This window comes from Anopheles ziemanni, chromosome 2 (assembly GCF_943734765.1).
Source record: "Anopheles ziemanni chromosome 2, idAnoZiCoDA_A2_x.2, whole genome shotgun sequence".
Lineage (NCBI taxonomy): Eukaryota > Metazoa > Arthropoda > Insecta > Diptera > Culicidae > Anopheles > Anopheles ziemanni.
Window position 1 is genome coordinate 58,519,028 of NC_080705.1, and position 24,019 is coordinate 58,543,046.

Sequence of the window (24,019 nt, forward strand, 5' to 3'; positions counted from 1 at the left end):
ACGACATTTCGCGCAGAACGCGCATGCAATCGCTCTCTGTCGGAATCCAACGCCGACGCCACCGTCACAACAATCACTTCTTTTGTATCCGTCCCTTGAAGCTGCAGCCTTTCGGAGCCACGTCTCGCTTGTCCATAGCGCTTGGCATTTGCCCAGAACGTCCCGAGCCAACGGCTTTTCAGCTATCAGTATGGTTAATGTGCTTGATTATGTACAGGTTTGCGCTCGTCTGCACGGGATAATTATGACATCTCGGAAATGAGCCATTCTCGTTGCTCTTCAAAGGTCCTTTCAGGTGTTTTGTTCACCCGCGTCACCGACGAAGTTGCGCAAATCAGCATTTTATGGAGTTTGCTTGTAAAGGAGACGCCTTCTCTGGCTGATTCTAATCCACAGTATCCACAGGTGTGACAAAACGATTCTTCTTTGCCTCTTGCACATTTCACGTCTTGTGATAGATTTGACTTAAACACATACGTATACTGTGCTGGGTGAGGACTGAAATCAAATTAGTTTTTTTTTGGTTTTCAAAGTGTTTCTCTAAAGGTTAAGGTATTTTAACTGAATTGTCTACTGAAAGCCTGGTAACAACTCATTGGTATGTACGATGGTACCTTGACGAATATACATTAACTTTTTTTTTAAATGGAAACACGAACACAAGAATTTGATAAGTGGCAAAGAATAGTTGAAATTTTCTTCTAATGCATAATTTCATAACTCTCAATTGATGTATCTGGTTGGACTAATACTTGTCTTTAAGATCCACAATCTTGTAGCAAGTTCACCTTTCAGTCAAAGGCCACATATGAAAATATTCTTAAAATACGATCTTGGACCCTCTTCTTGTTCTCAACATACAGAATTGACCAAAGGAAACAACTTCAAAGGAGACCCTCGAACTCGTTTGCATTCGGGGAGGACTTGGTTCCAAAAATAACCCTGCCTTTATCTGTCCATGGTCTACTCGGAGTTGCGCACCTCCCAGCGTAACCCAGCGCCGGTGACCCTCTCAACTTGACCTCATTCAACGGCCATTAGGATCCTCACCACATCCGCAATGCCGCACTGCTACGGTTCACGTTCAAAGATCGGCCGGTCGATCAATCAAAACCGTGGAGGCGACGTACACCTCTTGGCAGTGGAGCCCCTGTGGAGAAGTACGATCATCGATCGCGGAACTTGTCCCGCTCGTGTGAGTATGTGAATTGGCGGTGTACACCGATAGAACACCGTTCGAATGCTGGTCGTCCCCGGCTCGGCTAGCCGGATAGTTGATTAATTAAACGAATTGCATCACACGGCTCGAATGGCACGTACCAGCGTTGGTGATCATATTTGCACGACGTCGGAGGATGGCACGACTCACACGGGAGTTGCCGAACGTACGCAAAGACTGCTAACGTAAGTCATCGCACGGCAATAAGATTTGCTCCTTCCAACGCATGACAGAACTTAGATCCGCCTGGACATATGAGAGAAGAATACTCAACGGGTTGGGAATCCCCCAAACATGTGAGAAGAAAATAGATTTCGCCGAAAACGTACCGGACCACGGCGTGGACTGGGTGGGTCTCGGTGAGATCCGCAATCAGCTGTACGTTTGTTAGGGCTTTGGTTTCAAGTGGTGATCGTGTACGATTGTTTACGAGTATCCGGCTTTCGGTCGCATCGTTTAGGCTTAGGCGAAAAGGTTAAGGTTGCCCGATGAACTGAGAACAACAATCCGTTTCGAAGAAATATTACAACCATGCTTAGGGTGTACTTGTGCTAAAATATTTTTCTTTAATGTTTTAGCAACTAAATAGCTCTACTGTACAAATTAAATGCTAGATGTGTGCTAGATTTTTTCCTAATTTCGTAATGAAGCATTGTTGTGAAACGAATGGTAACGAATAAGTGATGATAACATAAACAAATCAATTCCCCAACCACAGCACTCACGTCTAAATAAACCTGCAAACCACGGGAGGTCGAAGGTTGTGGTGAAGCATTATTCCTCGCGTTAAGACCCACCCAAACACCAAAATTTATCTATTTTCTATGCGTATTCAAATGTTCAACCCTCCAGGAAGTGTGGTGTACGTTTTGTTAGAAAATTTGCACGATCCATTAGCAGTCCGGTTTCCATGTCTATTGTGTGCTCATGGAAACTATTAGGGTATTGTAGGGTGCTATAAACCATTTAAAATTCTTCATGGTATGAATGAAAAACGTTTAAAGGAAGATCGTTATGTCATTTACAGGGAAATGTTTCTCGTTCGCAGTAGCACTCTTCTCTGGTTTCAATAATTCATTTGTAATTTAATATCGGGCGAATTGAAGTGAACATTGTGGAATAGTATCCTAAACAGCTTTTTTGTTACTTTGTGATTTTAAGCTCAGTGTTTACATGAACAGGGGGTCCGCGACAGCCGAGCGGTAGCGCCGGTTAGAAAATCGGCCCACGCCGGGGCTCACCACCTCGACGGCGTGGGTTCGAATCCCAACCGAGACCGGACCCTCCCCTGTACGAGAGGACTGACTATCCACGTACAACAGGGAAAGAAGTCTCGTAAGCCCTTAACGGGCAGGCATGACCAAGGTCGTTACGCCAAGAAGAAGAAGAAGAAGTTTACATGAACAATGTTTAAAAAAATACCAGTTAAGTTATGGTCCTTACATAAATTTAAAACCATGGTAAACCTTTGTAAGAATCCATCCAAGAATTAGAATGTATAGACAAGTTCGTCTATTGAACCCCATATCACTATATTCTGCTGATACGTTAATCGAGGGGCTTGTTTTCCAGGTTCTACTTTCTTGCCGCTTCAGTCCTCTAATATAATCCTGTTTGATTATGTGATTCGATTATTTGAGGATTGAATTTACAACCGATCGAGTTCCGAAAATGAATGGTAGAATGGGTAACATTTCCATCAGTTTCTTGATATGTAGCACTACTCGTCTCGGCGGGCGTGGAGAACCATTTAGTCACCGCCATCAAAATGTGTTTTTTTTATGTTCTACCCGGAGAGCAAATGAAACCGGAAGAATCTCGGTTCAAAAAATGCTGTTTGCCAATATGCACCAAATATCCGCGCATGGTTCAACAGAGAGCCGTCTAGACCCAAAAAACGATAAAACAAACAACAATATCTTCTAAAACGCGGAAAACATGAGGCCTCCAAAGAAATCCAGAAGCGTATACGAGGTTGGGAAGGAAGGCGGCAAAACAAACGAAATGGAAAAAAACACGAGTTAACAAAAAAACATCAGTTGACATTTTCAGGCAGCTATTACCTGCCATTTATCAATATTAGCTAACGGTGTGTGAGAAAAAGGCACTGAAAGAAGATTTCTGGCGCGGTGGGGCGACGTTACAGGCTTCAGTTTGGTTGCCTACGATCATGGCCACCCCAAACGAGCCGCGTATGCCTAACTGGTTGTTTTGGGGTGGAAATTGTTGGGGGTTGGCGTTTGATTTGCACATCCGTGCTTCTTACACACGCATATAATACGTTGGGGGCGATTTGAAAGGATGAGCGATGAACCGACACCCCAACGTGGGAAGAATGTCAGGCCTGGTATGAGATTGGTTGCCTGTGCTTTACAATTACATCCCGTCGTTACTGTATGTCACCGCTTCGGGTTTGCTCTGTCTTCAAATATGACACTTTCAAACCGATCCCGGAGCCATTGCGCACGCGATCAAGAACCGTCATTTCCACACGCCTGGTTTATTATGCAGGCGGATTTATTCTTTTACGATCGTGTTATTAGTGCTCTTATTAAAGAGCGTGGAAATATGAGTCTACATTTAATTACCTCATTCGGGAACCGGTTACCCCTACCTCAGTCAGACGTTCTAAGCAACGTTCTCAATCTCGGACGGCGATGCGTTATTTAACTAGATTTTTTTCTCCTTGATTCTCTTCTAATGACACCAGAATGACGCTGAATCGGTCGCGCTAAAGAGGCAGCCCGGAGTTAACCTTTCGCGCATTAGGTGAGCGATGGAAATTAACCTTACGAAAGCGAATTACGTGAATATCACCGGTAAAAATAAAGCAAATTATGGTTACTGCATTTGCACGACATAACTAAGAACGCGAGTTTTGCAAAAGTCGTGGGAATTTAAATCATAACCATCTATGCGCGAGTGTTGGATGTTTCGAGATGGTTGGATGTTAATGAGAGGTTAATATTGTTGTAAGGAATGGGAAAAATAATGCAAGTCCAGTAGTAATTAAAACAAATGTCATGTTTGACATTAATTTCATCTTCCATTTATCGTCATTATTATTGTCTTCCTCACTGGCATACATGCCTGAAAAGTCATCAAAAAGGAAGCATTACCATGGTAAAAATCTTGTATTGTCTTGAACTCCCATGATAATATTTCAAACCTGACCAACCTGTATTGTTGACTACAATTTAAAAAAATAAGATAAATTTAGATCAATAATGCCAGGCAAATTCTTTAAAATTCCTATTCCCATGACTGGTCATTTAGTAGATACTAGACATTTCCCAACTTTTCGTTTGTGATATCAGTCAGTTCTCTCATACCAAAGAGGGTTCTATTTCGGTTGGAATTTGAAGCAACGCTCCTTTCAAATAATTTAAATGTATCGTAAAATATGTGATTACTTGAAAATATAATATAAAGTTTTTTCCAGAAAAAGAAGATTTCGACTTTTCGATTTAGAATCGTGCTAACTGAAGAAGTATTATACGATTTTACACATTTTAATTTTAAACTATTTCTATTTGAAAAAATAGAACAAAATATATCATATCATAATCTGATGAAAAAATCAATAACTGCACCTAGTATTTCGTAAATCAGAAGAAACTAAAACATCTTCATGTGGATCGCTCACGATCATCAATTTTTAAACTATGATAGCGTTTTGCGTGACAACATTGATTGAGTTACTTTTTCGCCTCTATCTTATATTATTTATACCTTTAAGTGGAAATTTGGAAAAACGAACCGGAAAAAATTAGTCTGGCTTTCCGCAGTTTTAATTAGCAAAAAAGCCTCGATGGCTCGTCCTTCGGTCCTATTATACTGTGAAAGACATCGCCCAGTCTGATACGGCGATATTTTCGATCTTCTATCTAAAACTAGTACATAAAGATTCGCAAATAGAGCACATAGTTGCGATAATTAAGCATTCAAGAGTATGGGATAATTGTGCAATTAATATCTTATCGTAAAAAAGGAAAGATAATAAGGATAACTTTAAATAAGAATAATTTAATTTAAAATTAAAGATGGTTAATGCCCAATGCCCAAACAGTTAGGTCAATTACTTTTTTTAAAAAGGATACAACAGTATTTGGGAAAATAGATATATTAAAACTAAATTTAATTAATTTGAAATAAATAGCGATATAGTATTAATTAAAGCCTACATGTCAAAACCCCCTTGGAATTTATTTATACAGCTCATGTAGTTTACTATGCGTTTGCAATTCTAAAATAGCTAACTAAATCTCGTGAGATCGATAAAAAAAAACATTATTGCCCCTTGTGTCATGTACAATCATCATACCAAGTGTCCAACAGTTTCAATCCCACGTGATATTCTTCGCACGCAACCGACACAAAATAAATCGCGATCATAATTTAAGAAATGTCGTAAAACGAGCGTTTATCAGATGCGAGAGTCCACTGACCGACGCGAGACCAACATCTCTCGCATTTGGCGGCAATTTTCCACCGATTTTTCCTCTCGATCGTTCGAAGATTTGTGCTTGTTGTAAAAGAGACAGTGGTTCGTACGTCAGTTCTCGGTTTGCTAGTGTCGGCGACATATGACGCCGGGAGTGTGTCCATTTGCATGCCCTTCCCCTTGAGTGAGGTTGTTATTATCGACGAGGAAAACTTTTTGCCCAGCCCTTATTGACGTCGCGAAAGGTTTATCTCGTTGGACAGTTAGTCATGCCCGAGGGAGCCAAGAATAAAGAAGGTCTTGTAACGATCGCTCAATGTTCTCAACTGGGTGAGTCTTTGTCGTTCTAGGCTTGAAGCGCGAAATTTGAAGCCTGTGTGTCATAACTTTTGTGATAATTGCGTTGCTCGTTCTTTAAAAGTGATAGGTGCAGAAAGAAGTGCGTTAACAGTTTCTTTAAAAGGGTCTACTGCAATCATTATGCACGGGCAAATGGATTGAAGTTCAAACTGCGAACATTTTAACCAAGTGGAGCCAGTTGTGATGATTTTCTAACCCACTTATGCGTGTTTTGAAGATCGAGGAAAGTGTTTCATCTTAAACATTTATTGTCTCACCCCAAAGTGTTTGTTAAACAAGGTAAGCTTGATGGTAACTAGTACAAAGCCAATGTCATATTTCGTGCTGACATTCTAACAAGTTCTTTCGTGGGTCTCGTACCAATATAAGTTCAGCAATTGTCAAGCCACATTATGAATGTGATGCGCATGCGTTCATAAGCAGATTATTGCTCACGGGAAACCATAGAGTAGCGGTGACACACAAGAAAATACCAGCGAGAGTACTCTCGTCACATTTTCTATCGTGATGACTCCGCGGGTTGGTGACGGTTTCGTCGAAAAGAGAATTAAAACAACAAAGTAAAGTAGCGTAAATAATCTGTGCGAGAAAGGCGTGAGAAATGTTCGCGATAAGTGTCGTGGCTTTGGTTGCGATTGTTTGTTTGTATATAAATGAATCGAACCGAAAAGGCATCTCGCGAGCAACGCAGAGTAAACAACGTGCGCGCAACAGAGTGTACAAGAAATTTTGAATGATTTTATTCGTTTTCAAGGCACCGCGTATGTAAAACATTAATAACGAGTACCAAAAGAGTAGAGTGTAAAAGTGATATGCATTTAAACTTGATGAGAGCAAGCAATAAAAAAGAAGCTTCACAGACCTTCTCTCCTTCGAGCCGGATTTGAACCAGCGACCTATGGATTACTACCTATCCCATGCACTCTACAGTCCACCGCTCTACCAACTGAGCTATCGAAGGTGACGTAAGCAACGTGTCTTATCAGCGTACAGCTGTTTTGCAAAGCAATGCTTCTACTCATCTCTTTCAAAACTAGCTGTAATTTGTGAACTTTTCAACCCATTTTCAACACATTTCCACCGTTCACTTTATCCTTCAGCTCGTACCACTTTGTAATGAAGAGTAAAAACTGCTCGTTCAGCTAAGAGCACGGGATGTGCGATAAAAATGCCGCCATTTAATGCTTCATAAACCGATCAGTCATAGTAAATCCTTCGTTCGTTATTCCCCATCTCGCCTGGTAAGACGGGAAAGCTGTTTACGTTATGAGAAGAGACGAAGAACAAAAAAGCAAGCAAAGTCCAACGTTACAGGGGGTTTATCGCTGATTAGGCAAATAGACGATCTTGACGATTTTGTTTCCACCGAAGGCGCTCGGCAATGGATGGCCATATCGGTGTCCGGAGCGATTGTGTGATTGTTTTGTGGCTGTTATCTAATTTGCTTTCGATAATAGCAGAATCTCGATTACCGTCGCCTGTTGCGTGTGTCCGCTTGCGAGATGGATGTACGGCTTCTAATGGAAAAACAACCTGAAACACTTTTGATCTTAACATTTTTGTTCGCTGATTATTTTGCTAAGATGTAGTTAGAAACAAGTTTTTCTAACCTTCTAACTACATCGAAAAAAAAATCCATGTATGTGAACATGCACGCTACTGGAATGCGACGTTAAACGCCGTAGAAGTTAATTGCATCGCTGATTGCAAGGTAATGCAACCGCCGTCGTGCATCGACCAGCGTCATCAGAAGCGTATCAAAAATACGCCAACCGGGCATGCACTGCGTCTTCTTATCATAACCGCTTGCATTCTCCCCGCTCTCGTCGACACCCAGTCCTCCCTAGCCAATCGATCGCGTCCGATAGTTCGCATACGTCCTTATCGGCCGTCGTCGACGCAGCTGTGCCGTGTACCTGGCATACACACCCCAAACCGATGCTTTTCGAAACAGGTCATTCCAGACCGATAACGCCCATATGGTGCTTAGCCACAATTGAAAGCGTGTGTGTGTGTGTTGGTAAGGGAAGCGGAGTGCCTTTCTTTTGGGGCACGAAAATCTTTTCCAAACTTCGGTACTCGGGTCGGCACTAGCTGATACGGTGCGGTGCGTGATCCTGATAGGCGTCGGTACTACACGACCGTGGCCCGGCCCGGCAGAGCGCAGTCACTGTTTAACCTTACACCCGTGCTGAGCGCGTGCACACCGGTGGATTATACCCCGGATGTAGGGTCGGGTCTTGCTCGATAGTTAATGTTCACCCAGTTACGTACCGGTGCTGTTGTGTTTCGTGTTCGGGTTGGTGTACACTGTGCACTTAGGTAGGCGTGTTCAAGCTTAGTAAGTGTCAAGACAAAAGGGCGGACGCAGCCGCAGGAACGTCCTGGCCTGACCCGGCATATATGGTGCCTAACGTGTTGTGTGCTAATCACATGGTTTGATTGTTTCTCGATCGCAGGTGTCCAACATGGGGAAAATCGAGTGGGCACCTCTGAATGTGCCGATGCGGCGACGGCTGGAAACTCTGTCGACGGCGTTGTGGATGTGGTTGATTCTGTTCGGCGAGCTGGGCATGCTGATATCCTACTTCGTCCTGCTGGTAACTAGTCGTATCCCTCCTATTCCAGCTCAAGCAGATTCCCGACTAACCATCACCTTACTGTTTCGTACACAGATCTATGGTAATTTATTCATCAAAACGTTGTGCGTTATCTACGGTTACTTCATCTACACCGATCGTAAAATAACTCTCAACGGAGGTCGGGGCCAGGGGTAAGTCAAACGCCACGATGACAGATGATCCAGCGTGTTGCCTAACGTACCTCTTTCTCCACGTGCAGAGTAAAATGGTGGCGCGATCTATTCTGGTGGAAGCTGTACCAGAGCTACTTCCCCGCCAAGCTTCACAAGACGGTCGATCTGGATCCCAACCGTAACTACATCTTTGCGGCCTTCCCCCACGGTGTTCTTGGGTAAGTGACGGCTACGAGAGTTCGGCCAAGTTCTAGAAAACACAGTCTAAGTGCGCCGAAATTACGCAGCGACCATTACCACAACGCAAAACGTTTGTCCGCTGGTTGATTGAACCTCGAGGCACTAACGCGCGGATGGTGGGTCGAAATCATCGTCAATCGAGCGCTGATAAGATACGACTCCGGCCGCAAATGCAATGCCCGAATGGAACGAACTAAACCAATTTTCGGTAGCTACGAGCCGCGGCTTCAACGGTCCAAAGTATCACACTTTTAATTTTGTTTACAACTATACACGTGTATGTTGGTGGACGATTTTTGATAAGGGAAACAAAGCGAGAGCAGCAAAAAGCTATGCTTTTTTGGGAGCTTAACTATTTCCCCATCGGTTGGCTTGCCTTTATCTAAACAGGTTAACGATCGGTAAACGTGATTTGGTAATTTTCAACCATATCTGGGATTCATATCTCGAAAGTTTATTTCCTAATTCATGCCTACAGATAAAGATACGCAAACATATTTCCAATATTTCCGATAGGGTCTCACATATTCGGTGTACAATTTTGTTTCGAATAAAAGCGTGGTTAACAGTATTAATTGAAGTCGATAAGAGTTTAAGTCCAATTCCCATCCATTGAAGGAATGAACAATAACAATATTTGCTTGCTAAAAATTAACCTGGTACGATAAGGAACTTGAGACAATTGATATCGCTTATCGGGTATAGGGCGGCAATGAGTTATCAGGGAATGTTTTAGATTCGGTACACTTGAGTATGTTGCAATAATTTCCCCGGTGCAGGATGAAATCGCGGCTCAATCTAAATATTTTCTAATCAACTGTTATTTTCCCTTACAGGTTGGGTGCGTTTATTAACTTCGCCACCAATGCGACCGGCTTCCATGATCACTTCCCCAAGATTCGATCGCGCCCGGTTACGTTAAACTTCCACTTTACGATACCATTCTTCCGCGAGCTGCTGCTGGGCTGGGGACTGACCTCCGCGAACCAGAACAGCATCCTGAGCCTGCTGAAGGCATCGAACAAACCGGAACATCCACTGAACGACGATGGCTTCACGGCGAACGCTGTCGTCATCGTGGTGGGAGGGGCGGCCGAATCGCTCCACTGCCGCCCGAACAACTACACGCTCGTCCTGCGTAAGCGGAAAGGCTTCTGCAAGCTGGCAATAAAGGCCGGTACCCCGATCGTCCCGGTCATAACGTTCGGCGAGGTGGACCTGTTCGATCAGCCACCGAATCCGCCCGGTTCCAAGCTACGCCGCTTCCAGGACTTCGTCAAGAACACGACCGGCATCGCGCCGGCTGCGTTCGTCGGACGAGGCTTCTTCCAGTACAGCTACGGTTTGATTCCGCGCCGGAAACCACTGAACACAGTTGGTAAGTGTATCAGCGTTCCTCTGGACGATCAAACAGCGAGCCTGACATACTTGCTTTTTCTTACCATTTACAGTCGGACCTCCGGTTGAAGTGACTCAGGTGGACGAACCCACCAACGAGCAGGTCGATGAGCTGCACGATCGTTTCTGTCGGGAGCTGGACGCGCTGTTCGAAACGCACAAATCGCGCTTCATAGCTGACCACAAAAATGTCAAGCTTGTCATAGAGTAACAGCATAAGACCACCAACCTAAGTACCAGCTCATCATGTGAAAAGAAACTCCTAAGAGACACACTTCGCTAAACCAAAAACTAGGAAACAGATGCTCCTCAACCACTTTTCTTGCGCTGGCTCGTAAGATTTGTGCAGATAAAAAGCATCGTATTTAAACTCAACTATTTGAAGTTCGAAAAATGAGACTGTCAACGGATAATGAGCACACCGAGCCTTCATATAATTATTTAAAATCCTTCCCATTTTGAGGAGATTCGCTCAAGCTCGGAAAAGAGAAAAGGTTAAAAAATGATAAAAAGTAATCCGTTAGGAAGCTTACGACCAGGTACCTTAAGCGAAGGTAGATGTAGCCATTACTTTGTGCATGTAATGTTTGTGCCGTATTATTGTTTTTTTTTTTTTGGTTTTGAATGTTTTAATTTGTGGTTATGGTTGGGAAAAGGCCCATTTTCTGATTCGTAATTTTTTTTTCTACAAAAAGCTACAAAAAAGCATGTGCATGATCAAACCAAACGAAACGAACGACGGAAGTATCAACTTCAACCCCTTTTTCTTTCGCGTTAAATGTTATCTAATGTAAGGATATGTAGCTAAACGGTAGCTAACGTGATTGTTGGAATAATTGCAAAGGAAAACAAAAATAAAAATCAAACTTAGTTCAAAAACCTATATTGATATCATTCATCTAATAGTATAGCGGTTGAGTAGGGATAGGGGAATATTTATTAGGATTTCAGCAACTGAAAGGCGGACAACACGGACGACGACAGCCGTTCGAGGTGACTCACAGTCAGATGTCGATAGGTGAGTGTACCGATGGCGGCGATCGATGCTACTGTAGCTCCGTACAGGACGCGGGTGAGAATCTGAAAAGCATACAAAGTAGAGGAGATATCAATAGAAGGCCCATTATCATTTACAGAAGACGCCTATTCGATTCCACGGTGGCTTCAAGTGAATGGAATTGGTAAGGAATGTTTTCAATAACACGCTCACATCGAAATGGAACGCATCCTTGGGAACGTTCTGGACGGTAGTAGATAGCGCCATAATTAAAACGCCGAACGAAAATTGCACGGTTCGTTTGAATCGCTTCGCTATCGGAACGCTCATAGTAAATCGCAAACAGCAGTAGCTGCCATTGCGATAGTTAACGAAAAATAACCAATCAGAACAAGACCACATCTGCCATGTTTGACTGCCGGAGTGTATCGATTGTGTGTAAGTGAAAGTCCACCAAGTGTTGTTTTGTTTTCGTTCAGCACGGAAGCATTATATACCAACCTTATCCTGCCAGGCACGATTGGCGATGCACTTGCTGTAGCGCATGTGGGAGAACGACACGGAGTTGTAGAGTGGGACCCATGTGTTCGGCATCAGCCAGAACAGAAACTCGTCCAGCTTTTTCCGCAGCAGATACGATCGCTTGGTGACCAGATCGCGCATCTGTAATGAGTGAAATCGTGAAAATGAAGGACTCTCGCACATTGTAATAACTTAAAGCGGAGAAGATCCATACCTCAACATAGTTGTACATCGCAAGATCACAAATGGCATGTGCATCTTCCCAGCGTGTTTCACTGAATTCCGGTAAAATACGGCTCAGATCACTGCCATGCTTGTTGAACAGCTCCGACAGTACCGTGCAGTCCTCGAAGCCGGCGTTCATGCCCTGCCCGTAGAACGGCACCATGGCGTGAGCTGCATCGCCTACGATAAGTGCCTTCGAGCCAACGTGGTACGGGTTGCACTTGATCATCACCAGCGATTGGGGTTTGATCTTGAAGAAGTCCTTGATCAGTCGCTCGCGCCCAATCAAATCGATCGCATCCGGGAAGTACTGCCGGAAGAAATCCAGCAGAGCGTCCGCATCGGTAATACTGTGGAAATGGGTGAACGGCATGAACAGCGTCACCGTCCAGGTGCGGTCCTGGTTCGGCAGTGCGATCATCATGAACTTTCCTCGTGGCCAGATATGGAGGTAGTTGTGAGGCATCGCGAACTCCCCGGTCGCCGTCGGGGGAATGCAGAGCTCCAGGTAACCGTGCTCGATGTACGTCTGGCTGAAGTCGTACCGGGGTCGCTTGACGATCTCCTTCCGGACGGCACTGAACGCGCCATCGCAGCCAACAATCAGATCCGCTTTGGCACTCTTCACTTCCTTCGTCGCGGGGCTGTTGGAGAGGGAATAAAATGTACCGTAAAAAAACATTTCACAAACAAACGCTGTTGTTGGGGGCCAAACGCTTATTCCATTCATATTACGTTGATTTACAACGCACTTCATTGGATCCCGTGACAAACACCCGATGCAGATAAGATCTTAAGCTGCTATCTCCCACTCAACATCGCAGGGGACACGGGCCCGAGATAAACAATTCGCTAGCCATTTCTCCTGATAACACTTGGTTGTAGATAGAAAGCAGAGCTCCCAAGCGCAGAAAGATCATACAAGACAAGAAATCTCCTCCGGGACCATACAAAAATAAACATCAAGCGGAGAGATATGAGTTGCCATTCAACAGGTTGGTGGTAGCATTAAGGGATCAGTTTATTACCCTACCATTTCCACATGCCGTCTGGGAAAACTGCAGACAAACTCGTGAACGCATGTCTGATTTCTTCGGGCGATATGGCGTGACGTTCGAGAGACATGTGTCCAGATATGAACCGTGCGTCTCTTGCCATCAATACGTGAAGGAAAATGCTTACGATAGAGATCATATCTCCGGAACCATTTGTTGTTGATGGTGGGAACTAAAAGGTGCGTAACCATAGTAGCTTCGAGAGTGGGACTACCTTCGATAAGAGCTTCGATTAGTCTAACTGATGCCCTGTTTCGTCAACAAGGACCAAAACAACTGTTTGGTTTGAAAGCATTCCATTTGTTTCCGTGACTTCAGTGCTGTCTAATCTTTCTAAACAGGCACCATTCCTGCCCACTTATCACTATTGTCAACTCATTCATACTCACTCGACCATCGACAAATCTCCCTCGTCCAAGTTCGCACCGACCAGCTTGTGATTGAAGTGTAGATGAATGTTCGGGTACTTTTCGGCGGCTGACGGAAGTAGGAGTAGGAAAAACAAGGGAAACCTTAGTAACGTGCTCGAGACGCCGTACGATGATGAAGCCGCTCGAAGGCACTCGCCGTAATCTGACACCGAGCCTCGAACCTTCCAGTCGGCCCCCCACCCTCTTGGTCGCCTGCCCACAACTTACCATTCAGGAGCACCTCGTTCAGGTGCTTTCGGCCAACGGAGTAGATGCACTGGTTGGTGTTGGCATCGTACGGAACCACCTTCCGGCTGCCGCTCAGATCGTGTAGCATCCGGCCCGACATCGGAATACCATGCCCGAGCAGGGCTTCCTCTAGGCCGACCTCGGCGAGCGCACGCCGACCACGTGCCGATAGGGCCAGGTTGATACTGCGTCCGATGACCAGCTCGGCCGTGCGTATGTCTGTGAACAAAACCTTCGCATTCAGGTATGATCTGCTTGGGTGGCCCAAAATTTAACTGATCTTACCTTCTCGGTACTCGTACAGGTTCACTTCGTGACCCTTCTTGCCCAGATGCAGCGCCAGCAGGGATCCAACCTTGAAATACGATGCAACATAAAATTACGCAACAAATTAATACAGTGCAAAAATTAATTTAAAAACGTTCGGCACATTAACCTAAGAATAGACAACATAGAAAACATCTCGATGTTAAGTGTTATCTGCAACCTTCAATCGTTTATTTCTTGTGCATGGTCAGTGAACTCGTTACAAAGTAAATTGGTATTCATCATCGCAAAACGGAAACAAAACCAAAAATGAAGAAGTTCATTAAATTCCCGAATACGTACGAGATTACAGACAAAATTAACAGATAGGCCGCGTTAATTAAGAAAATCGTCTAATCTACCCCGGCGGAAGATGAAAAAGTGTAGTATTCTTTAGTTGATAAATGTGTCGTTTGACTGGTCACTTTTACCATCACTTTGCAAGCGAAACTCGAGATGAGGGTTTAGTTTTATTTTCCGACTTCGAGGACTTAGAAGGATCTCGTCGTTTTAAAGTACGGTAATTACGTTCGCAAAGCATGTTTGCACTTAAAAACTATACCTCTTCAAACGACAAGTAGCTGTCCCATTGCTTTTAAAAATTTGCTACTCTACCATACAACTAATAAGTCTTGTACAAACTACCTTTGATGACATCAAAGACTCACTTACCAATCCTCCGCCAACGATGGCCACGTCCAATGGTTGGCTCTGCATGCCGTTCGTATTTGTTCTCACGTACTGTCCACTCTTAGTTGCCATCTTGGTTGGATACGGGTTGTCGTATACTATTATCCTTTTTCTCGATTTTCTCTTGAAACTACTGCCTGTAGGCTCACTCGGCATACAAAACGATGAACTTTCCCTACAGCTGGTGATGACTATTTTAAAACAATCCTACACTTCTTGGCAGGAATCCGGAGACGTGCTAGCTTCTGGTTCCAGGCAACCACGAACTGCCACGGTCAAGCGTCCGAACGGAACTGAACATTGCGCAGGGCATGCCCAACGGTAAAAGACAATCCAAAAAGAGTTCATCCCCGCTGGCTCCTCGATCCCGCGTCTGTACCGCGCTATCTCTTCCGCACCGTAGCTTCCTTCGCATGCTTCATTGCGTTCCTTCCATCCCCGTTTGAAGTGTGTGTGGGACGTTATCACCTTTCCGGACCGTTTTTTTTATTTTCTTTCTCGTGTTGTAGTCCCTGCATTTGCGTGGTCCTTTTCCCTGCGCAACGTTTTGACCGGCCAACTGTATACCCCAAGTACGATGGGAAATACGATCCATCCCGTCGTCGCAAGTGCTCTAAGTAGAAATGGCTCAGGTTTGCCCCACCTGATCGTAGGAGTGTACTCAACTGGGCGGCCAATAAATCACTTTTTCTACCAGAGAAACAGCAAAACTAATTAACTAGACGGATGCAAAGAAGAGTGTGCAATTTTCGTCTGGTTTTACCGCGAATTACACCACATTTTGTAACAGATTAAACTAATAACGTGGCATCGTCATGAAAGGTGGAAAAAAAGAAAAACTTTTTTTTTCCTCGCAGTTGATTCGTTTCAGAGAAAGTTCTAGTTGGAACTGGTTTTGATTTTTGCATTTTCAGATCAGTTTTTCCTAACTCCATAAATTGGTGCACAAAAACTAACGACGGTAATGTTGGGCGGCTAGCGCTATCAACGAAAGCTACCGTCGCGGAAATGAGTATTCTAGGTTCATGGAATTTGTACGCCCGAAGATTTGACTGTCTGATTAAGTTGAAGATGTTTTTGCATCTGTTTTGCTTTTCTGTCAAGCTTATTATTAATGCAAAAAAAAGCGTGAAATCGTCTATTTCAATCTGATTAAGAATATTCAACGCCGTGATGAATGGTAATCGTTTTTAGCGATTAACAAATTAAGCTACAATGTTGTTTAACGGAACAACCGAAAACAATGATATTTTAGTGAGATGGCCAGGAAGCGTAAAAGCCGTTTTGTTTTCCGGTCTGCCCTGAAAATACTTATTAATCCGGAATTTCTAGTGCCCTTATTGAGTTTATGAGTGCAGCACATTCCGATTCCTCAGGCGCAAGTGGAAACCCGGAAGGTGTTATAAATAAACCTCTCGACTGGCAGACACAAATTTAACGGACGACTGCCCGCCGTGGTCATCAGAGAGTGTGAAAATAAACAAAATAATGCAATAACGCGCATTGCGACATCTGTTGCCTAGGTAAGCTTAATTATGTTGAAAAGGCAAATAATAAGAATGTCTTTGAATTAATTTGCGTAATCTTGCTCGGTTGTTGAACCTAACACACCGCCGTTGGTAGTTAGCACAATCCCGAGAAAGGAGTGACATAAATCTTCGGGTGTTTGTTTTTCGGTCTGGCGCACGGCTTGCTGTACGGATGCAATGTCCAGAATAATCCGAAAAGAACCAACATAGCTTGACGTCACACCTGAAATAAACTTCAATGGTAAAAATGCACGGTGTGTATTTAAAATACGATAAAGAGACATTAAATTTAGAAGTATGTAATTAACAAAACTTATGACACAGCACGTGGTAAAACTTCACCAACCCACAGAACTTATTCCACAAACGCAAAGGATGGTTCTTAGTTAACTTTCTTGAGACATGTCTATCGATCACCATGGAACTAGACACACCCAGAGCTTATCGCGTCCGGATCGGTTATGGCTAAACTTTAGCTTCGTTTGGAATATTCAACATGGCCAATGAAATGGTTTAATCGTTATCAATAAGCAGGTCAAGCATTCCAGAAGAGGTTGGATGCGGTTCACCAAACTACCGTGATCAAAATCCCGCCCTTGCTTTAACTTCGTGCTGATGGCTGTTCATCTGATTGATCTTATCATACAGCGATGTGCCATGCATCATGATCTGTATAGTCACATACTGCGATGTGCCATGCCTCACAGCCGTGTTTGCAAAAAGCTTGCAACATATTTTGGGTTGACATACACATCAAAAGGTTGACTATATTTTTCATTTGATTTCAAACTGTAGCAGTCTTTATTGCTGTATGTTGGTTTGTTTCACGTGTTGATATAGGTGGTATATAATCAAAGAAACTGAATCAGCCATTTACAAGACTAGCGCTAGGAGTAACAAAGCGCCATACTTTTCGTGTACTCTGCAGGAGGTTTCTTTAAGGCTTATTGTCTTATAAGAGGTTTTTTTTTATTTGAAAGCACGATTTGATCATCTCAGCGTATCACCAAGTCGATATATTAGTTTGTTTGGCTTGTCCAACATTTCGAGTTTCTAATTTAAAAAATGATGTGCACTTATTGGATTGGAAAGAAAAGTTCGTTTGTTCTCTTCAACCAACTCAAAAACATTAATTTTCAAACCACGTGCAACAATTGCGCGAACCGATACGGCTACTCGAAAACTGCATGAGTCGACATAACATATGTCGAGTTTACTACTGCTCGATTTTCTTCTAGCCCTGCATTTGCTCGAAAAATATAAGAAATACCCACTTGTAGACGATTTAATTCATTTAACTTCACTTTAATATCTTTTCCTAAATAAAATGCCTATCATTTTCTGCCCCCTCCCCAGCCAATTAAGTCATGTATAAGCATCTGTATTGAGACAGCAAAGCTAGAAGAAAAACACTCAATGCTTGTTTTTCTACCTAACAGTTGAACAAAATGAAGGTTTCGAACACAGTCCCAACTTTGCAATGGGAAGAGTTTTGAGAAACTTATCTTCTAAATAATCATTACTGTAATGAATAAAATTTATGTGTGAAATTGTTCAACTGACTCAGAAATCATAAATTCGTTGCAAAACAAACTTAAATAGATTCTACCGCTCACCATTAGATGTCGTCGATGGCCTGGCAACTTTAACAACACAAACCGCTAGACCCATTGTACTGTTTAAACGTTCGAGCAGCGGAAATCGAATTTCGGCCTTTTCAAATAACAAAGCTGTTGTGTAGAGAACCTGGCACCATCCAGACACCAGCTGTTTATGTATTATTGTATTTCCAACATTTCACTTCCGATGTTGAAGATAGACCAACTCGTTCACCAGGTCACAGAACTGTACACCACTTTCCTTCTTAGGCAACCAAAGCGGAAGCAGTGCTCGATTCGTACTTCCAGTTCGGGGGCAGCACTGCCTTGATCTTGTAGTAGCGGGCCAGACGGTGGATGCGCGACTCGATCAAAATCAGACGGAACTTGCTGTCGATGTCCTTGCGGTTGCGCTCCAAATGCTTGCGGATGGCCACGGCCTTCTTGATCAGGAAGTACAGATCCTCCGGAATGTCAGGCTTGAGGCCGACCGCCTTCATAATACGCAGCACCTACAATACAGAAACACAACAATACACCGGAATGGTGTCGATTAGTGACCGAACCATACGCTATACCACTTACCGGTGCACCCGGCACCTGCCATGACCCAAACTAACCTTGTTGCCATTGACGAAGCGCACTTGAGCCACACCATGGGAGTCCCGCAGAATGATGCCGATCTGCGACGGAGTCATGCCCTTTTTGCCGAGCTTCTTGATCTGCTCCTTCACATCTTCGGCGTTCAACTTCAGCCACGACGGCACGGAACGACGATACGGGAGCGCGGATTGGGAAATACCCTTGCCAGGAGCGTGCATACGACCCATTTTTCGATATTTTTATTCGTGCCTTCGCACCGCGTGTTAATTCACCGAAAGTTCGCACAAGAAAGATGGAGGCAAATGTCAAAAGATGACAGCACAGCACTGTCGGATGGAGTTGGCAGCCTCTTCCTGAACCCAACAGGTTCATTCCGTTCGTGACATTTCGACAGTGAATAAAACGGTATGAATAAACACAAAGTAATGCATTTTAATCCTTCAGCAATAAACATTAAAAAAAAAAACAAAAAACTAGCTTTTTAAGTGGCATTTTATAGTACTTCGCGAATGGTCTTATCCCGAGACCACATAGAAAGTGTTTGTTGGCAGCGAACCTAGTTTTACAGTTCCCACACAACACAGCCCGGACTTGCCATTTCCTAGGTTCAGGTTCAGGCACTACATGCAACAGCTGTCATATTTAGTATTGTGGTTCATATGTAGAGGTCGCTATCCAACGTAATCATTTTTAAACAAAAGGCCTTTTACAAAAAATACAGTTGCAGTATAAATATGTATATTCATAACATTAGCATTTTACGAACGATTTTATTTGACAAAGAGTTAAATTGAATACTTCTACTAAATTTGCCGCTTAGTAGGTAATCTCTTTCAAATCAAATCGACAAATTATCTAACCCTTGCTAATTTACACATTACAATGCGCATGCTCGGGCGGAAGCACAAAATAGCAAAACAACCTCTCGTTAAGTTGGTGCCAACGATGCATTGAATAATAAACAAGTTCATTTATGCAAAAGCATAAATTCGATTGATTTCGATCGCATCCACTATGCTTCGCGAGGCATTGCTCGTGGAGTTGATACGCGGGGTATACAAGCATCCTTCCGTTGCTTCGCACCCATAAGTTACTACGAGCTCCATTCAGCCAGCAGCCTAGCAGCCTAGCAGTTGCGAGCCGTCGGAAAGGATTCCCCAAAACAATCCTTAAAGGGCCCTAAAACGGTAATTGGAACAGCAATTAACAGTTTGTAGGTCGATGCAAAACAATTAATCACGATCGCGCCACGTGGTGCGTTGTTTCTAGTTTCTTCTCATAGTAGTATGCCCAATAGTGATTCGTCCGGTGGTATCTACTCCCCTCTTCCACAGACGACACTGACCGATTCAGAGAGCGAAGAAGAGCTGCTGCGGCGCACGATTGCGGTCCGTCGGACAACGGAACGAACGTTTGGAGGAATCACTCGTGGTGGTGGTGGTGTGACGACGACTATCATGATGAACGGCATGAAAGGTTGCGCTGTGGCTGAGATACGCTCCCCATGTGGCACCGAGAACGGTGGAGCGGCTCTGTATAACGGTGGCTATCCTCCAAGCCCGAGCGATGTTGAGGATGCGAGCGGAGTATTCCACGCGGACAACGTGGCCATCCTGCACGAGGCCGGTCCGATACCGGACCACAAAATGTCCTTACCTAGAAAGTGCTGCTTTGTCGCGTCGCTGGCGGTGTGCTTTCTAGCGCTGATCGTTTTTCTTTGGGTGATTCCTTGTTCGGATGATTTGTCTTGCCCGGCCAGGTACGGAGGAGAATACTCTTCATGGTTGCTTAATCTAACCTCTGTTTTCGATATCCTACAGGGGAGAACGAGTGAAGACGCAAAACTGGATACGGAACTACGAAAAGATCGAATTGAAAGGTGTGATAAACGTGGTCGAGGGTGTTCATGGTAAAAGCAAGAACCTCGTCTTCATGTACCGTGGCGATAAGCTGTTCCCAGAGTTTGACGATTCGTACCGCCGGCGGAACGGGATCATCTCGCTGGTGGGCAGCTCCGGCAAGGTTGCTTGGTACGATCAGATGATCAACGAACCGAAGAGCATCGACTGCACGCTTTTAGACGCCGACCGAAGTGGCGCCCCAGACTGCCTGGTACTGGACGAGTACGGCCAGCTGGAGTGCATCGATCCGCTGTCCGGCGAGTGGCTGTGGCATGCGGAGGGCTACAATCGGCGCAGCAGTAGCGGGCGACAGAACGATATGCTCGACTTTCCCCTGCTCATCCCGGACGTCGATGGGGACGGCGTGTACGACCTCCTGTTCGTAACGAGCTCCAGCGAGACGAAGCACAACCGGTTGGTGATGATTTCCGGCCGGAAAGGGCTCACCATCGGTGACTCGTACGCCGTCAAGGAGTGCCTGTACGTACACAAACTGATGTTGGACGAAGAGTTGAACGTGAAGTTTAACTGCGTGCGCGAAAAGTCCGAGCAGCAGAAGGCCAAATCGCTACCGGAACTTTATAAACTGATCCACCGAAAGGCCCTAGATATGCGCGTGGTGCGCCGTATGCCCACCATCCTGCCGCAGCACAAGTTCTTCGGTCAGCGGCGCAACACGGAAAAGCAGCGCACCCTCACCAACGTCGGTGGGAAGCAGTTGATGGTAGAGAATCGGGGCAAGTGTCCGGAGAACTGCTCCACCTCGGTACTCCTGACTGAAGAGGCTACCGGTGAGCTGCTGTGGAACGTGTCCGGCCGACAGCTGTACGGAATGCAACCGGTCCGTTTGACGTTTTCCAACTTTGGCTCCGACAACCGGTCCACGATGTACGGGTTCGTGATAAAGTTCTGGGAATGGAGCCAACGCGATCCGGACAATCGAAGTTCACGCTTCCGACGTGCTGCAATTGGGCTTGATGGCGTCGAGGATGCTCACCGACGCTACCGACAACATTTTGCCCACCAACAGCCATGGATTGGCCCGCCGGGGCTCGATGCCATCTCGAAGACGTCGTTGTCGGCGCGCGGTCAAAATCAATCGACACCGTCCGCCCGGCCTGCCGGAGGCTTCCGCACGCGAATGCGTTACCTAAAGGAGACCATCAAGCTGATCGTGTTTAATTCCACTTACATCAAGATCGAGAACACGAGCCAGAGCAATGTGATTCAGTTCTGTCGGGAACCGATCGGTGGAGGTGGTGACCCGGCGGAAGAACTTTGCCAGCCGGACCTAAACTATCAGGAAAACTCTCTGCTCATCGCCGACCTGGACGATGATGGTTCGCAGGAGTTGGTGTCATACTACTCGACGTTCGTGAAGTCGGCCACTGGAGACGCGGACGGCATGGGTGCCGGGGTGGGCGTCGGACCGGGTGCCACGATGAAGCTGAAGACGTACGTCCAGCTGCTTCGACTAGAGTCGGAACTGCCGAAGCTCTACGCACCGTCGGGCACCGAAGGTCCAGTCTCCGATGCCGCTAAACACCGTTAAAGGAATGTTCTCCGACAAACAGAAGGGTTCCGGGTCATTAGCCCTTCGGTAACAATATTCCACTCATCCAAATCGAGTGCAAACCGCAATGTGTGATCTCATACCAACCGTTCCAGTTTTATGATTCATTGTACTTTACCTTTGTCGATGTTACTTCATAGGATATCACTACGCTAGTCTCATAAATTTACATGTATATGAACACTAATGATAGTTATAGTGGTGGAATGTGTTAACATGTGCAGGATAATGATAGTAATTGGCGTTGGGATTCGTGTGCTGGTGCTGTGACGCAAGCGACGCAACGAAGGATAGACTTTCCCAATCCTTGCACTCATCGGCATATGATAGCAGTCGAAAGCTAGTGACTATTATCACTGTCGACACCTTAAACCATACTCCTGGCACACATGCACACACAACCAAAGGCACCGTGGCAAGCACACGCTTCTATTTTCATAGCCACACAATCAAAAGACATGGAAAAATGTAGTTTCTAAATAAAGATGAATAGTGCTCCACTAGGACCTAATGTTGAATACGACTGTGCAAGGACAGTGGTTAGCAAATGTTAATATAAATATGGGTTGCCTCTTTCGAAAGAAACCATTTGCAGCCCTGCATGAAACTATCAACGGATTAAAAATATCCAAAAAGAATTTATCAAATTTCGTGTTTTTAAAAGGTAAAATGTAAATTCACATAGATTGTACATTGACTCATATGGAAATTTTAATGATTTTCATTCGAAGGAATTCTTAACTTAGTTTAGATTCTTACCTTCTTCTTCTTTCGGTATGCGAGTTGGGGTATATTCTCCTACGCTAAGTCGAACAATTTGTTCCCTTACTCGTAATCAGAGGCGTACCGACTCTGTCCAAACTCCTATGAAGGGGCTCGTCCTTTAGGACCGGCTATAATAGCCATATGTAAACCCGCCGTCCACGGGAGGGATAATTCCTTCCGTTGTCAGGACACAAAAACTCGTGGTCCGCTTGATTGACTCAAACTGACCTGAGCTCCAGCTCGGCGTCACCACGCGGTCGTGCCGTAAGATAACCTTACTTTTCCGCTAACTATTTCAGGAAACTCGTGCACCGCTAACAATCCGCTATGATACACTGCCGAACTGGAACTAGATTCTTATCCTACTTGAAAAAACGCTCGTCGGCACCACAGAAGATATACAATGCTCTTGGCGTAATTAGCACAACTTAAAAGTGAAGCACTTTTGTATTTACAACCTCAAAGTAGGATTGATTTTCGGTTAAAAATAAATGCACATAAAACCATGTAAGGTTTGGAGTCCATAAGGACATGTGCATAATTTTCCAAACGGGATTCGGGAAAATTTTTGTTTCCTATTCAGGTCATATTTCACTAATCACGAAGCAGATAATTTAGGCCGTTAGAAGAAGATAATAAGGCTGCTGTAGTTTTGTCTGTGAAATGTTAAAAGTGTTAAGACGTTAAGAATTAATAAAACATTTTAGCTATGGTACTAGTTCACAACAACAACTAAAAGGTTGTAAATCCCTACAGTGCTGATAAAACATGTTTTTATCGTGGTAACGACAAGATGTAGAGCACCGATAGTGCTTTACGCGCATCTCAAGGTCGTGTTTTACTGGTGTGTTATTAGAACCATTTACAAATCACCATATCTAAATGCAAATAATGTTCAGGTGGCTTACCGCTGCGCAGTCACTTTCACTCGTAGTAGTCCCATCCTCTTAACACTGACGATTTAATCTCAGGATGACAGAACAATCGTAGTAAACGATGTAAACCTGTGGTCACAGCTTTGCGCAAGGTCTTGCGGTTGCGTTTTTAACACGTTGACTGCCAAGCGTTTTTAGCACACTTTTTTAGAACAATCTTTTTTCATTTAATTTGTTTATAAAATTTATTAAACCAACGGGTTTTGAAGGCTAAACAAAGACTAAACTTCCCAAAGAATTGATAT

At 44.4% G+C, this 24,019-nt stretch overlaps 4 protein-coding genes and 1 non-coding gene across 5 annotated transcripts; 2 read left to right on the top strand and 3 right to left on the bottom strand.

Annotated features, from left to right (window-relative positions):
* Positions 1-6,891: 6,891 nt before the first annotated feature.
* Positions 6,892-6,984, bottom strand: Trnay-gua (transfer RNA tyrosine (anticodon GUA)). The gene is made up of 2 exons: positions 6,948-6,984; positions 6,892-6,927 (listed from the first exon to the last, which is right to left on the bottom strand). It is a non-coding gene; the product is annotated as a tRNA-Tyr (tRNA).
* A 1,043-nt stretch (positions 6,985-8,027) lies between these two features.
* On the top strand, positions 8,028-10,634 carry LOC131294902 (2-acylglycerol O-acyltransferase 2-A-like). The gene is made up of 6 exons (XM_058322955.1): positions 8,028-8,345; positions 8,483-8,623; positions 8,699-8,796; positions 8,865-8,996; positions 9,855-10,396; positions 10,470-10,634. Exons 2-6 carry the CDS (start codon positions 8,492-8,494, stop codon positions 10,625-10,627), a joined length of 1,062 nt encoding a protein of 353 aa, XP_058178938.1. The 5' UTR covers positions 8,028-8,345; positions 8,483-8,491; the 3' UTR covers positions 10,628-10,634.
* Positions 10,635-11,292: 658 nt separating this feature from the next.
* LOC131294901 (kynurenine 3-monooxygenase) lies at positions 11,293-15,173 on the bottom strand. Its single transcript, XM_058322954.1, has 7 exons — positions 14,853-15,173; positions 14,160-14,229; positions 13,854-14,093; positions 13,605-13,692; positions 12,150-12,804; positions 11,915-12,076; positions 11,293-11,496 (listed from the first exon to the last, which is right to left on the bottom strand). Exons 1-7 carry the CDS (start codon positions 15,024-15,026, stop codon positions 11,356-11,358), a joined length of 1,530 nt encoding a protein of 509 aa, XP_058178937.1. The 5' UTR covers positions 15,027-15,173; the 3' UTR covers positions 11,293-11,355.
* A 2,950-nt stretch (positions 15,174-18,123) lies between these two features.
* On the bottom strand, positions 18,124-18,904 carry LOC131282728 (small ribosomal subunit protein uS15). Its single transcript, XM_058312263.1, has 2 exons — positions 18,618-18,904; positions 18,124-18,509 (listed from the first exon to the last, which is right to left on the bottom strand). Exons 1-2 carry the CDS (start codon positions 18,825-18,827, stop codon positions 18,264-18,266), a joined length of 456 nt encoding a protein of 151 aa, XP_058168246.1. The 5' UTR covers positions 18,828-18,904; the 3' UTR covers positions 18,124-18,263.
* A 982-nt stretch (positions 18,905-19,886) lies between these two features.
* LOC131281944 (uncharacterized) lies at positions 19,887-22,155 on the top strand. Its single transcript, XM_058311319.1, has 2 exons — positions 19,887-20,359; positions 20,421-22,155. Exons 1-2 carry the CDS (start codon positions 19,887-19,889, stop codon positions 22,051-22,053), a joined length of 2,106 nt encoding a protein of 701 aa, XP_058167302.1. The 3' UTR covers positions 22,054-22,155.
* The last annotated feature ends 1,864 nt before the right edge of the window (positions 22,156-24,019 follow it).

What these genes read in the sequence shown, in the direction of transcription:
- LOC131294902 (XM_058322955.1), top strand. Translation starts at nt 8,492, where the DNA reads ATGGGGAAAATCGAGTGGGCACCTCTGAATGTGCCGATGCGGCGACGG. An exon ending in AACGGAGGTCGGGGCCAGGG is followed by an intron (nt 8,797 to 8,864) that starts GTAAGTCAAACG and finishes CTCCACGTGCAG; the next exon opens with AGTAAAATGGTGGCGCGATC. An exon ending in TTCCCCCACGGTGTTCTTGG is followed by an intron (nt 8,997 to 9,854) that starts GTAAGTGACGGC and finishes TTTCCCTTACAG; the next exon opens with GTTGGGTGCGTTTATTAACT.
- LOC131294901 (XM_058322954.1), bottom strand. Translation starts at nt 15,026, where the DNA reads ATGCCGAGTGAGCCTACAGGCAGTAGTTTCAAGAGAAAATCGAGAAAA. An exon ending in GAACGAGGTGCTCCTGAATG is followed by an intron (nt 13,693 to 13,853) that starts GTAAGTTGTGGG and finishes TACTTCCGTCAG; the next exon opens with CCGCCGAAAAGTACCCGAAC. An exon ending in CGATGTACAACTATGTTGAG is followed by an intron (nt 12,077 to 12,149) that starts GTATGGATCTTC and finishes CACTCATTACAG; the next exon opens with ATGCGCGATCTGGTCACCAA.
- LOC131282728 (XM_058312263.1), bottom strand. Translation starts at nt 18,827, where the DNA reads ATGGGTCGTATGCACGCTCCTGGCAAGGGTATTTCCCAATCCGCGCTC. An exon ending in GCTTCGTCAATGGCAACAAG is followed by an intron (nt 18,510 to 18,617) that starts GTTAGTTTGGGT and finishes TCTGTATTGTAG; the next exon opens with GTGCTGCGTATTATGAAGGC.
- LOC131281944 (XM_058311319.1), top strand. Translation starts at nt 19,887, where the DNA reads ATGCCCAATAGTGATTCGTCCGGTGGTATCTACTCCCCTCTTCCACAG. An exon ending in GATTTGTCTTGCCCGGCCAG is followed by an intron (nt 20,360 to 20,420) that starts GTACGGAGGAGA and finishes GATATCCTACAG; the next exon opens with GGGAGAACGAGTGAAGACGC.